The sequence below is a fragment of the Etheostoma cragini genome, chromosome 19 (genome assembly GCF_013103735.1).
Source record: "Etheostoma cragini isolate CJK2018 chromosome 19, CSU_Ecrag_1.0, whole genome shotgun sequence".
Classification (NCBI taxonomy): Eukaryota; Metazoa; Chordata; class Actinopteri; order Perciformes; family Percidae; genus Etheostoma; species Etheostoma cragini.
The window spans coordinates 8859844-8873317 of NC_048425.1; the positions used below are offsets into that span (position 1 = coordinate 8859844).

Consider the following 13474-nt stretch of genomic DNA (forward strand, 5'->3'; position numbering starts at 1 on the left):
GGAATGCTTCCAGCACCTTGTTGAATCTATGCCACGAAGAATTGAGGCAGTTCTGAAGGCAAAAGGGGGTCCAACCCGATACTAGCATGGGGTACCTAATAAAGTGGCCGGTGAGTGTATATATATATAGATATATATATAGATATAGATATATAGATATAGATATAGATATCTATAGATATAGATATAGATATAGCGCCTGGTTTGGTTTTGGTGCCCAATAGCGACCCCAAATCCCCAATTTTCCATCCAATTAAACATAGTCTACACCGTAGCCCAAGTTAGCAAAAAAATTACCTAAAGTCTTCCCCTAAAATCTATATTCAGTAGTTTGGGAAATCAGGAAGTGATGCACTGTTGCCAACTTCCTGGCTAGATTTGATAACTTTTGAGACCATCTTAGCAACTTTATCTATAAAAGAGACCAAAAGAGGACCTGAGTAGCTCACCTGGCAGAGCGTGCGTGCCCATATGGAAAGGCTCAGTCGGCCAGTGGATTGGATCCAACTAGCGGTCCTTTGCTGTGTGTTAAAATGCCCAACTTTCCAAAAATATATATATCGTTTTTACAGTCTGGGTTAGGGGAAGGGTGAATTTTTATTTAACTCACCCATATGTATTATATACCACGCTTAAAGTTCTTGTTAATTAAGGCTGCCATCACAGGGGGCGAGTACAGACTGTAGGCCTCAGCTCCATCCACGCTCCAACTCGTTGGCCATTTTTGGATTTGCAGACGTAAGGCACTGCCAGGATGACGATGGCCAAAGCTACTGGAAGCTCCCCGCTTTGAGCTTCCTTTTGGGTGAATGCTACATCAGATCCCCTAGACGTGGCAATGTGCTTAGGTTTAGGCATGAGGAGGGGGAGATTGCTTAGGGTAAGAATACCTTGGTAAGCCAATCTGAGGCAGACAGACCACAAGGTACGTCCTTAGATGTCAGCAAGTATAGAGGATCCAATCTAACATCTACCAATTGGAATCTCTTCAGAAACCTATGGGGGACGTAACAGAGACACATATTTTATACAGTTTTTAGTTGAAACAATCCCAATCCGGGAGAAAATATGTTTTCCTCGAAATGTAATTGTATTATTCAATTTAATTTGTTTTAGGAGACAGGGTTGAATTAACTGTACTATAAAAGAATCACATGGTAAATACAACATAATCAATTGTTTAATTAGCTTATAACCCGCCCTTTTTGTGAATTCTGTGTAAAGCTACTGTAAACTCAACACTTCCTGATGTTTCACGCCTACAGCTTACTAGCAACGAGGAACATATAAACGTGCGGAACGTGTTGAGTTTTAATGACAGTAGTTTAACAGCGAACAAAAAAAAAGGCAGTCACTCCATAGCAGCAGTGTGGGGGATAACATGTAGTTCTAAAGGAGTTAGTGCTGTGGGAATGTACATTATACCGAATTTATGAAGATAACAGGTAAACTATTTTTGTATCGTGTATAGTATTTGTTCAAAGCTAAAATATCAAAAACATGTGCCAAGAATTAAACAAAAAATTAACTGATTTGAATATAAAGATCAAAATATCTTCCCTTAGATATAAAAGTTTGGTAAAAAACAATTTTTAATTTGTTGTACGCAAGATCCCATTTAGTTTTACGACTGCACCTAAAAAGTCCACACAAGATACACATGACTGATAATAAAAAGGACATTTTCAGAAATCATCAGACAACATAACGACACAAAGTAGAAAACAGACAGATTGGCAGAATTAGCAGCAGTGGTGGAAGAAGTATTCAGATCCTTTACTTAAGTAAAAGTACTAATACCACACTGTAAAAATACACTATTATGTCAAAGTCCTACATTGAAAATGTTGCTTCAGTAAAAGTTTGTAAGTATCATCAGGAAAATGTACTTAAAGTATTAAAAGTAAAAGTACTCAATGCATAAAAATCCTCTCATTTTTGAAACTGGAAACCTCCCACGTAAGCTCGCCTTTACTAGTTATTTGTTTCTCTTCAGTGACCATTGACAGGCAAAGAAAACAGGCTCCACCCTTCTACAACTGGGATGGCTGCACCTGATTGGACGAATGCTTCACTTGTGGGTCGTCTTCTACAAAACCGACCATAATGGCGGCTCGTCTGGAATATGATCTCTACTTTAGAAAATAGTTGACCGAAATGTGTTACTGAAAACATTTCATGCCAGGAAAAGGCCATACAGTTGCTAAATTGGTCTTGATTACAGAATGACAAGGGGCCGTTTAACAGATTTTTTTGGGAAGTTTTTAAGAAGCGGCGAGCCAAACTGCCCTTTCCTCATTTGCTTAAAGTTGTCTAGATTCAACTTTATGAAAATGAAGAGCCGGCGACTCGACCCCCTGCTTCTCCACAGTCGGCGCTTCTAAACGCTACCAGAATGCATTGAGCGGCTGTTCTAATTGAAATGAATGGGAAGCGGGAAATTGACGCTGACAATGGAGATGTACTGTAAGTCTTCAGGTCACTGCAACAACAAATAACCTGATAGTTAAAGAGCCCCTTTTATGCTCCTTTTCAGCGGCATATTTGTACTCTGGGTCTACTAGAATAGGTTTACATGCTTTGATGACAAACCAACACAGGTTTCTCATACTGCCCATTGCTGCAGCTCCGTCCGACCATCTAAGCTCTTGGCCCAGGAGCCTTCTTGAAAAAAACAGTCTGGTCTGATTGGTCAGCTGGCCCACTCTGTTCTGCTTAGTCAACTAAATACAAACAATCCACTGGGTGTGCTGTGCTTGCTCAGGCAGCACCAATGGGCAGCACATATTTAAAACTGGACAGGCTTTCTCAATCGGTGACATCACTAATTGAGGAATTTTAAACATGAATGTGGGCGAGACATTTCAGGAAGTTGAGGAAAAAGTATTTTCTGTGGTAGAAAAAGCTTGATTTGGAATGAAATGTGTTTATACATCAATTATATACTGTACACAAAAAACGAACATACTAAAAAGGCGTGGAAAAAGCATAATAAGGGCTCTTTAAATGTGTCTGACGGTAATAGGAAAAGTAAACAAACAAAAACATGATGATCCAAACTCACCATCCTCTCATCCAGTTTCGCTGAGCGATTCCATTACTGACCAGATATATAAAAACTAAATTCAATGTAGAAGTGTACAATTCATACATTTTGAATGTGCAAAATTTATTATATTCATTTTTTCCCATTAGAGTTTTGGACCCAGCGTGTAACGGCTTTTAGGATGGTGTGTCAAGGTGGTATCTAAACACTGTATGTCATCCGGTCTTGCTGCAAAGCTGAATTTAACATGACTGAGTGTTAGAAAAATGATGATACATACTTGTTCCCTGATTATTATTAAAACTGTTTGCTTAATAATACCATATTATACTGATCACTCTAAACAAGATTACCATTGAGCCATCGTCTGTCCTTGTGAAAGGCATCGGATGTTTCTGGGGGCAGAACCGGCAGAGGAGATTCTCAGACCCAATGAGATAAACTAACATTGACTTTGTTATGACTTTGTATTAACATCCACTTTGTATAAATAAGCGGCTGTAGAGAGCTTCCAGTTAGGTATTTTGTGTACTGTTCTGTAGTGTGGAAACTGTCTCGTGTTTACAAGTAAAAATGAACTTTGATATAACTTCAGTGGTCTCTGTGTATTCTTGATAATGAAATTATTCTGACACCCAGACCTTAAACTGCTGTGGACACGCAGGAGATTAAATGGGTACTCATCCTCTCGTCTGACTCAGAGCAAGTAGAAAAACAAGCGTATTTCCCCAAAAGATGGCAGCATGCAGGGTTTCCACCAGAAAAGGTGTTAAGCCTGATGGCAAGTGTGTTTGGCCAGGGGCCAGTCACAGACTGATGGCAGCATTAATGTAGAGCCCAACAGTTTCTGTGATAACAGAATCATGGAAAGAATTGCGGAATTAAGAATTTCAAAAAAACTAAAAGACAGATACCACAGGGCCCTGCATTAGGTCAGTGCTAAAAGCTACAGTGCGTAGTTTCTGTCTCCCCAATAAAGAATTCTAAGTACTGACAACACTGTCTTTTGCATCCACATGACGCAAGTCTCTTGAGATTGTGCCCGTGCCCTCTCCCCCCCACCCTCCACGCAGTTGCTAGTAACAAAGGAGTACACGGAGGATTAAATAAACGTGATGGACTCTTCAGAAGAGGTATCTTCACTCAAGTTTCTGCGCGAGAAAGTCGCCGGACAAAAATCTTCTGAACATAGCCGTACTGAGAAATACTGAAAGAGTTGTGTGGAGCTGATAGTGTTAGTTACCTTTGTAGCAACTCATTTGGCAATGGCTTTAATGTAACGGAAGTTTATTAATATCAAAAAGTTACGCACTAAAGTTTACTGGAGATTTTCCAACCGAGCTGCCCTACTTTAACAAGTTCAAAAAAGGTCTTTAAAATAGATTACAAAATTATTCCCAGTGGTTTAGGCCTGGTCTGGGGAGGCAACGTTGGCCAGGTGGGCCCCCAAGCCTGCAATAAAAATAGGGGAAACCCTACAGTGTTCCTTTAAGGCCAACATCCACTGCCTCTGTGTTGTGTCCAAATCAGTTTCAGTTGTTGCCCGTACTGTGTGGCTCCAACATCCTGTCGAGTTTTACACCCCTGCTGGTGGACACTGTCCCAAAATTTCCCTTATAAATACACAACATAGACAATAACATTGAAAAATACTATGCACATGAATGTCATGGTCCTTTCCAGGGAGGGACAGTCTTCACAGTGATTGGCTGTTCAGCCCTAACTGCAGGAAGGACTGACTGAGATGTTTGTGGAGGCCACTGTGGCACCGTCTGACTTACGACAATGTTCACAGACTTGACACTTGTTCAAATGTTTTGTGGGACAGAGCCGCAGGCTCGATGGCTGAACTTCAGACTCACAGCGATGTCAGGTCCTGAACCTCCAGCAGCATGGCGTCCTGCTCCGTCCTCAGTTGGTCTCGCACCTGCAGGCGGCCCACCAGGTCTGAGCTCAGGTCTGACAGGGACATATGGAGAAAAAAACAAAACATCGAGGTTAAAAATGCTGTAATTAAATTAATAGCAGCACTTAAGAGGTGTGGTGCATCCGAGAATTAAAAAAAGTCAAGGCACTTTCTTTTTGCAGTGAAGAATGTTTCATCTGGATTGAGTGTACTTGTTTGTGTGTGTGTGTGTTAGAAAAATGTAACTGTTAAAGTGAATATCTCTTTCTTTGTATCACTTATATTAGCACGTGTGTGTGTGTGTGTACACATACCTTGGATGGTCTGGCTGAGAGACGTGCAGAGAGCTTTAAGGTCCTTAATGCTGAAGTTTTGTAAATCACTGCGCTCCACGTGTCGTCTCTGGACTACAGGATTACTACGAGCTGCAGCCTGAGAGGAAAAAAGACACAAGGAGAGGAGAGAGAAGGAGACGATTGAAGGAGCAGAGAGGAGGTGAGAGAAGGTGGAAGACAAGGAGGACAGGATGCATGGGGAGGAGAAGAGAAGAGAAAAAGAGGAGAAAGGATGGAAAGAGAAGTGAGAGCTCATAAGGAGGATAGAAGAAAATAAGAGGGGAAAGAGGAGGTGGAAAAGAGGAAGAGAGGACAAAGGATGCAAAGAGAGGAGAGAAAATTAGGATAAAAGGAAAGGATAAAGGTAGGACAAAAAAAGAGTAGAGACGAGGTAAGAGTGCAGGAAAGGATGAAAGGAGAGGATAGAGAAGGAGGAATGGATAGGAGAGAGAACGAGAAAAGGCTTAAAAAGGAGGGGAGAGAAAATTAGAAAAGCATGAAAGGAAAAGGACGGAGGAAATGATGAAGGAGGAGCTTTAATGAACTGCGTCTGGGAGTGAAAGGGAGCAGGATGAGGAGTGTATCTCTCACCAGTGTTTTGTGGTCTGTTCTCAGCCGGTCTCTGAGGTTCCTCAGAGTGTTCCGGAAGCCTCTTGATTTGGGTTTCTCCGGCTTGGCAGCAGGCGGAGGGTTCTTATGGGCCTCAACGCTCCCTCTCTTTATCAGCAGGGATGGACAATGGGGTGGAAGCAACATGGAGAGGATATACGTACATGAGGTAAAAAGACAGTGGTGCCGATTAGCTTCAGAGCGAGTAGCAACTCTAGAGTCCTAGTGAGAGACACAAAGTGTCTCCTGTGCTTTCTGACCACAGTGGGAAACTGGTAGCAGGAAAGGTTAACACTCTCCTTGATTTCAGGTTGTTTATGGAGAAGCAGAACCAGGAAATGAGTCAGGGGAAATGCAATGCTGCCTAACAAACCACAGTCGAGCGGACTAATCACAGTTGTTGCGGCCTGCATGGCCGCCAGGATTCTATTTCATGGTATGCATTAGAACCGCTGGCTGAAGCGGTTTGCTGTGCCATAAATTCAACGTTCAAAAATTCTGCCAAACTGCAGAAGTTGTGTTCTTCTTTTAGACCAGGTCACTTGGTGGTAACACGACAACAGTTATTAATCTACACAATAGCACACACAACAACTACCAGGGCATGGAGAAGTAACTGCACCGTTGACAAGCCGCTAGTGGTCACACAGTGAAGTGTTTGGACCCCCTCATAAATAGTTGTGTAAATCAATGTTTTTATTTATTCAGCATCATTTACAGCATTGTACGGACCCTACGCCCTACGTCGGTATTGGACATACCTACTGGACATATTTGTACCCACGGCGTGGATACACACAGAAGCATACATTGGCCTTTACCCGTGTGGTGCTGCTTTCCTTCTGACTGGTCTCTCCCTGCTTCTCGTCCTCCTCTTCACTTTCACTGTCGTTGATGAAGCAGAGCTGAAGATTCATCTGGGTTTGTAGGCTGGAGGACACACAACAGACAGACAGTCTATTATTCACACGTCATCTTCCTAACAATAAAACACCATTTCACAAAGTAAAATGATCACATGTAGGCCGCGTGAAAAGGGGAAACCCAAATAAGCTACTAAAAGCTTTTCAGAGGGGGCCCAACAACAAACATACAACAAAGGATATATAGACACTAAAAACTCAATTGAAAATAGACAAAATACAGATAAATACCACAAAATACAGAGTAAAAAAATGAATAAAAACAATTCCATTCACAATAGACTTAAAAGGGACATATCATGCTGAAGGTGGAAGGAGGCCTTGGGGAAGGTGGAGATATTATATCTCCAACCTGGCCTGCGAACGCTTCAGGATCCCCCAGTCAGAGCTGGTTAATGGGTTTTGGGAAAAGGAAGTTTGGGGTTCCTTGCTGGAGCTGCTTCCCCCATGACTCGATACCGGATAAGTGGAAGAAGATGGATGGATGGATGGATGGATATTATGCTAAAAGCTCCAGTTTTAACAGTTTTTTATATTCTCGGCTAAGTGTTACGCAACTCTAAGCCAGCCTTCTATGATTGGTCATCTGCTCCAATTAGGCAGGACTAACGAGGTTTTTTTCCCCCACCACTGCGGTCTTAACATTGTCACATGTAGCTACATGCTAACGACAGTAAAATGTCATCTTGACAGCCAGTGTTGTTAAATTCTCTCTAACTTGGGGTCACATCACTCCTGAAATCTTTTCTGTTCATGTTGTATAGAAGGTTTTCATCGCCGTGACGTTCTGGGCGGTAACCCCGATGCGCGGCCATATTGAAGGCCCTTGGTGTAAACAACTGAACAGCGTAGAGGGGAGTATTGTGCACTTTGGATACTTTAAGAGAATGTAGCCATGTCTAAACAACAGAAGAGTGTCCAAGATGAAAAGGTTTTTAGGGAAGGACTTGGACCACAAGAAAAGGAGCGATTGTTCGAGAAATTACGGTTTATTGTTAGTGCAGATCCCTACTAGCTGGCTCCCTCTTCTTGGAGCCATGATGATCCGGTGATTCTTCCTTCAGTTGCATATCCCGATATAATCAACTACCTGGTTTTCTCTCCGAGCCCATACACAGCAACAGACCTTAAATGCTACAAAAGGTTTGGAGGCCTATAACCAGATGGTGTGTGGATGATTGAGGGAGATGCAGTACCAAGTTATTAACGGTCGTTGTGTTGTGAAGGCCAAAGTAAGTAATGCAATAACGTCTTTACTCAACCTAACGACTGTATATCACTGCGTTAATCGAGGTGTAGCCAAGTGACTCTCAATCGTTTTTTCATTTCAAAGACCACCAGTTTGCTCTCTACACTGTACACTATCTGAGTAAGCGCCTCCTTTTGTCTGATGACTTCTGGCATTCCTCTCCCTGGTTTTTAATAACTTTTGGAAGTCGATAATATTCCAAATGTTTTTTTCCTCGGTCTGATCTATTGGTACAACCTAAAACACGGAAATAATTAAACAATTTCCTTGATGACGTTTGGGATCTACTTCAGTGCTTGTGCTTTGTTGTGATGCGGAATGTCCAATATGGCAACTTCTGGTCTGATGACGAGTTGTCAAAACACTTTATTTGGTTTAAAAGCCTTTATTTGCCAAATTTTTTAAATTTCTGCTTTTTTCCTTTTATATACTGAATCTATACAGTACATGGCAAACTTCAACATTGCATGAATCAGACCCACCACACTCGCAGCTTGTGTGTGTGTGTGTGTGTGTGTGTGTGTGTGTGTGTGTGTCTCTGTGTGTGTGTGTGTGTGTACCGGGAGGTGAGTGCCAGAACGTGGCTGTTGCAGGCATCGTCTCCATCCTCCCAGCTCTCGGCTCTCCTTCCTCGGTCCTCCGCCCAGCACACTGGAGCTCTGCCTCGCTCCAGAGATACTCCGCTCTGTGTATGTTACAGAGACGTCGAAATACAGAAATTAGGGCTGCAAACATTCATCAATTAGTTATACTACTATTAAATTCATTTGAAGCAATTTTGATAACCGATTCATTGGTTTCAGAGTTCTTTTTAATTTAAAAAAGTCAAAATGCTCTGATTTCAGCTTCTTAAATGTGATATATTTTTTTGTTTCTTCTCTCCTCTGTGGCAGTTTACTCAATTGTTTTGAATCTTCGACTAAACAAGAGATTTGAGGACGTAATCTTGGGGATTAATAAGAGAAAATAACCAAAAGGATAATATACAAAAGAAAATAATTGTTAGTTGCAGCCCTAAAAGAAAAACATTGCCTTTTCTTTGATTTAAAGTTAAAAAAATGTAAAGATTATTTTTGGGCATTTTAGGCCTTTTTTTAATAGGACAGCTGAAGACATTAAAATTGGGGAGAGGGAAAGGGGGGAGAGGAGAAAGGACAAGCAGCAAAGGGCCGCAGCGTCGAGGAGTAAAGCTCTATATATGGGCGCCTGCCACACCAGGTTACCTAACCAGGCGCTCTCATTTTCTTTTTTCATTGGTGTGAGGGCTATTTGCATCTGGGATTTCTTTAGAATGCCTGTTCTGTAGCATGGTGACTGTGGTTAGCTAAGCTAAGCTAGTGTAGCTTTGTGAGACAGTGGGTCATGTTGTAACTGATAACAAACTGGGTCAGAATAAGGGTTTGACCCACATCACTGTGTTTATCTGAAGATGGAACATGTCGTGTAAACAACTTTGGTTCCTGTAAAAGCTGTGAGACGTGTGTCAAAGACATACCTGCTGCTGGATGTCCTCTCATTTACTCCGATCAATTTAGGGCAGCATTGATGTTAATTTTCATTGGCTATTAATCTGTTGATTATATTCTTGATTAGCTGCTTGCTCTATAGAATGTTAATGAGAGACTTACTTAAATGTCCTCTTTTATGCACAACTCAAAAGATATTTAGTTTACTGTCACAGAAAATATTCACATTTAAGAAGCTGGAATTTTAATTTTTTTCATTAAAAAGAAATGACTCAAACCGATTATCCAAATAGTTGGCAATTAAATTTAAAGGACAATTCTGGCGAACAATGAACCTAGGGGTTAATAACACATGGGAACCGAGTCAACCGTTCTCTGAGATATTTTCATGCTAAACGAATGTGACCAGTTTCAGTGCAAACCGCTAATTAGCTTGTAACGCTAGTCGTCGAGGCACTAGTAAGGTAAAAAGAAGCTGGAATTTCTATACCACTAATAAGGCTAAAAATAGTACATAATAATGTTTTGGTTGCGTCTTAAGTTGCTTCTTCTGCACTACATGCTCAACATGCATGCTGTTATTCAAGATACTTTTGTGTAAATAAAGAGTAGTGTGTATCTTTTCTTGACATCAACATCACTTCCTGAGATCCTCCATGCCGGCTGGAGATGCGTAACACCTGTCGATACCAGCTTTAGCGCCAGATGTGGCATTAATTACTGACAAAAGGTAAGCAACTAAACCAACAGTCATGGGTATCAAAGTCACAGATTTTATTAGGCAGCAACTCACATCTGCACTCAACTCACATCAGGTAGTGACAGCGTTTCTGACATTACGTTGTTTTTACTACCACATCACATTGTGGGATACTTAAGCTGGCGTATTGTCCAGTGGTTGCATACTGTAATATTTCCCGTACTATTAGTTTCTTACTAAGATTTCTGACATCCTTAAAAATCTCACATACTGTTTTAGCTACTAAATAGTATAATAGTGTGCAATATCGGACGCAACCTTGGACTTTTTCCTGCCAGTGTTCCATTACTGATAATAAAAGTGAGGCCACATTTCCATTGTTACGTTTGGGTTTTGAAACGGAGTTGTCAATGTTGCCTCGGTTTGCAGCCATTGAGACTTAAAGCGCAACACCGCAGATTTCAAACGGGTCAGAAGTGTTTAAAAATGTCTCCGGTTTAGGGGCTCTGGAACGCCAGAGCAGAGTGAATGTGAGGTGTAAACGTAGCAAAAGCTATTCTTTTCTGAGCGTTCCCTGGACTAAACGCCACTGACCTTTGCCCTCTTCTCCTTATTCTCCTCTTCCTGCTTCTCCAGCTCGGCGATGCGCAGGCTTAGCGCCTCCCAGTGCATGATGGGAAGGCCCAGACTGTCCTCGCCGTAGCCCTCCTGCCATATCAGCGCCGCGCCCTCCGAATCTTCATCTTCCTCCTCGTCGTTGTCAGCCTCTTCATCACTCCTCCTGTCGTCTTCTGCCTCGTTACTCTCTTTCTCTTCCCGCTGTTGCTCCTTCTCTCCCTCCATCTTCTACAGGGCTAAAACAAGCATTCAGATCCTTTACTTAAGTATTAATACCACACTGTAAAACATACTCTGTTACAGGTCAAAGTTCTGCATTGAAAAGGTGTTAAAGTATGGAAGTATTATCAAGGAAATGTACTTAACGCAGATTAATTAAGTGATGAGTGAATAGATAGATACATTTTCATGTAAAAAAGGCACAAACTGTTTTTCACCAGAATGAAGCAATACAGCGTTTGATGCTCAACATTTCCCAGGGGACGACCCAGACACCCCGGCTATAGTACCCCCATAATGTTAAAACAAACGTTTCGGCTAGATAGGTAGGGTTCTCAACCCCCCAAATGTTGAACCCGAAGTTACCCTGGTCTAAACCTAACAGTTAAATTAATAGCCTACACAAAATGTCAAATTGTTAGAAAGAGAAACTTCCTGGCAGTGGTGGAGTAAACGTTACTTGGACTCATGCCCTCAGTAACGTTAGTTTAAAAAAGAAAAAAAAGACACAACGGCCCTGCCGAAATTCAAAGGTTGAGACTAGCAGCGTGTGTTTGATAAACCTGAGAATAGCGTGTATGTAGCCTAACACACAAAACGGTTGTTAGTTGTTAAAAAAAAGAAGTAACTTACCACTTTCTCTCAAATAAAAACACAACTCTTCTGCTCTCGCTCTCGGAGAAGTAGTTGAGAGTTTTGCCACATAACAGCTAGTTAGCTCCGCTCCGTCCTCAACTCCTCCTAGTTATCTTCCCCCGTACCTTCCCTTCCTTTACATCAGGAGTTTCACTCCCTCTGCCTTTGCCTCAACCAGGCAAAAGAAGCGAAAAGGATGAGCCGTTCGGGTCTCACTTGTCTCAGCCTGCACTTACACGGTGTCCTTGCGGCGCTTGTTTTTTCCCGGCTATCATTACTATGCAAAATATCCACTCTTTCTTGGTCCTTACAAACAAACAATGGAGACACAAACTTCAGGAATTTCACGCATAGGACAAAGTTGTCAATGGGAAATTCAACTCTGGTACTTCCTGTCGCCGCCTATAAAATAAACGCCTTCTTGAGAGTTAGCTAATTTAACCTGAACGCAGCTAGCTGACCCCCCGTGATATATTGGGCTAATAAGAAACTCCAATAAAGATAAATAGGCAAGTGTTAGCCTATTATTGAATTCCCACAAATTTGTAGCATATATAGTTAATATTATATCCAGTTAAATGTTTATAATTAATGAAATAATTGATAAACCATGGAAAGTATTAGACTTCTAATCAAAGTACCCTTTGTTAAACTTATTGGACAAATTGAAAAACAAAATCTCGCACATTTCCGGTTAGACTGGATCTGATCAGTGTTAGCTTGACGGAGTCAGGAGAGGAGGTGGAGGTGGAGGTGTCTTGTTTCACTCGTTTCTTCTCTTCTGTCCAGATTCAAATGTGTGGATTAAACGGTCGGTGGTCTGATTAATAGATAGATAGATAGATAGATAGATAGATAGATAGATAGATAGATAGATAGATAGATAGATACTTTATTGATCCCAGGGGAAAATTCAAGGGCCCTGTAGTTTATGGACATAACACACAACATACACATACATCATAACAGGATGATAAAAACAAATAACTAACAAAAAACAAACAAATCCACATGAATAATATGGACAATAAAAGAACAAATACTAGATAATCTCAATAAAAAAATACACCTAAATGTATGATGGATAAGCATGAGACATTTGCAGTGACAGGGGAATTATATTGTGCATAAGGTGCTCCATGGCAAGGTGCTTAATGAGAGTGTGTGTAATGGCAGTAGTGCAAATCAGTCCAATAGTGCAAGGATAAAGGCTAATATAGACAGTAAAGATTGTAAACAGTGTAAATAGTGTAAGCAGTAAACAGTGGACTGTACATTACTGGCCCCGGTTTACTGCTCACACTATTTACAGGGAGGAATTACACACAGACGGCTCTGGGTCTCTCCATGTAAAAACTACATGAGAGTTTTAATACTGTTGTCATTCAGACATTTAACACCATGTTTTGTCTAGGAAAAAAGAGAAGGGATGTAAATTTAGTGATTTACAAAAATTGATGTTTTTTTCCCAACAAGTTCTTACACGCAGGTGAAAGGTGGCACACACCCTGGATATGTCATCATACCTGCCGCCTGCCAACTCTTTTTGTAGTGGAAATTAAGTCACTTCTTAAACTTCTTACTTTACTAATACCATTTTTTTTAAAGCGACAAATTTGTCGGCTTTTATAAAAATGTAGTTGTTGAGCTTCCTTAACACCATATAGGTTGTGTATCTTGTATTACTGTTGTCAAACTGCTGTGGATGTTTAGCCAGTCTGTGGTAACCAGTGTCCTCTTCTACCAGTGGTGTGCTGGGGGGGGGGG

At 41.3% G+C, this 13474-nt stretch overlaps 1 protein-coding gene across 2 annotated transcripts; it reads right to left on the reverse strand.

Moving 5' to 3' along the window:
• Positions 1 to 3189: 3189 nt before the first annotated feature.
• Positions 3190 to 12120, reverse strand: si:dkey-6n21.12 (schwannomin-interacting protein 1). Of its 2 annotated transcripts, none has more exons than XM_034856855.1 (7): positions 11705 to 12120; positions 10829 to 11080; positions 8629 to 8753; positions 6718 to 6826; positions 5879 to 6004; positions 5267 to 5384; positions 3190 to 5005 (listed from the first exon to the last, which is right to left on the reverse strand). In XM_034856855.1, the coding sequence occupies exons 2-7, from the start codon at positions 11075 to 11077 to the stop codon at positions 4905 to 4907; spliced, it is 828 nt and encodes a 275-aa protein (XP_034712746.1). In that variant the 5' UTR covers positions 11078 to 11080; positions 11705 to 12120; the 3' UTR covers positions 3190 to 4904. The 2 variants fall into 2 exon arrangements, with proteins under 2 accessions (XP_034712746.1, XP_034712745.1); XM_034856854.1 differs by having other exon boundaries at positions 10829 to 11088; positions 11705 to 12116.
• Positions 12121 to 13474: the final 1354 nt, after the last annotated feature.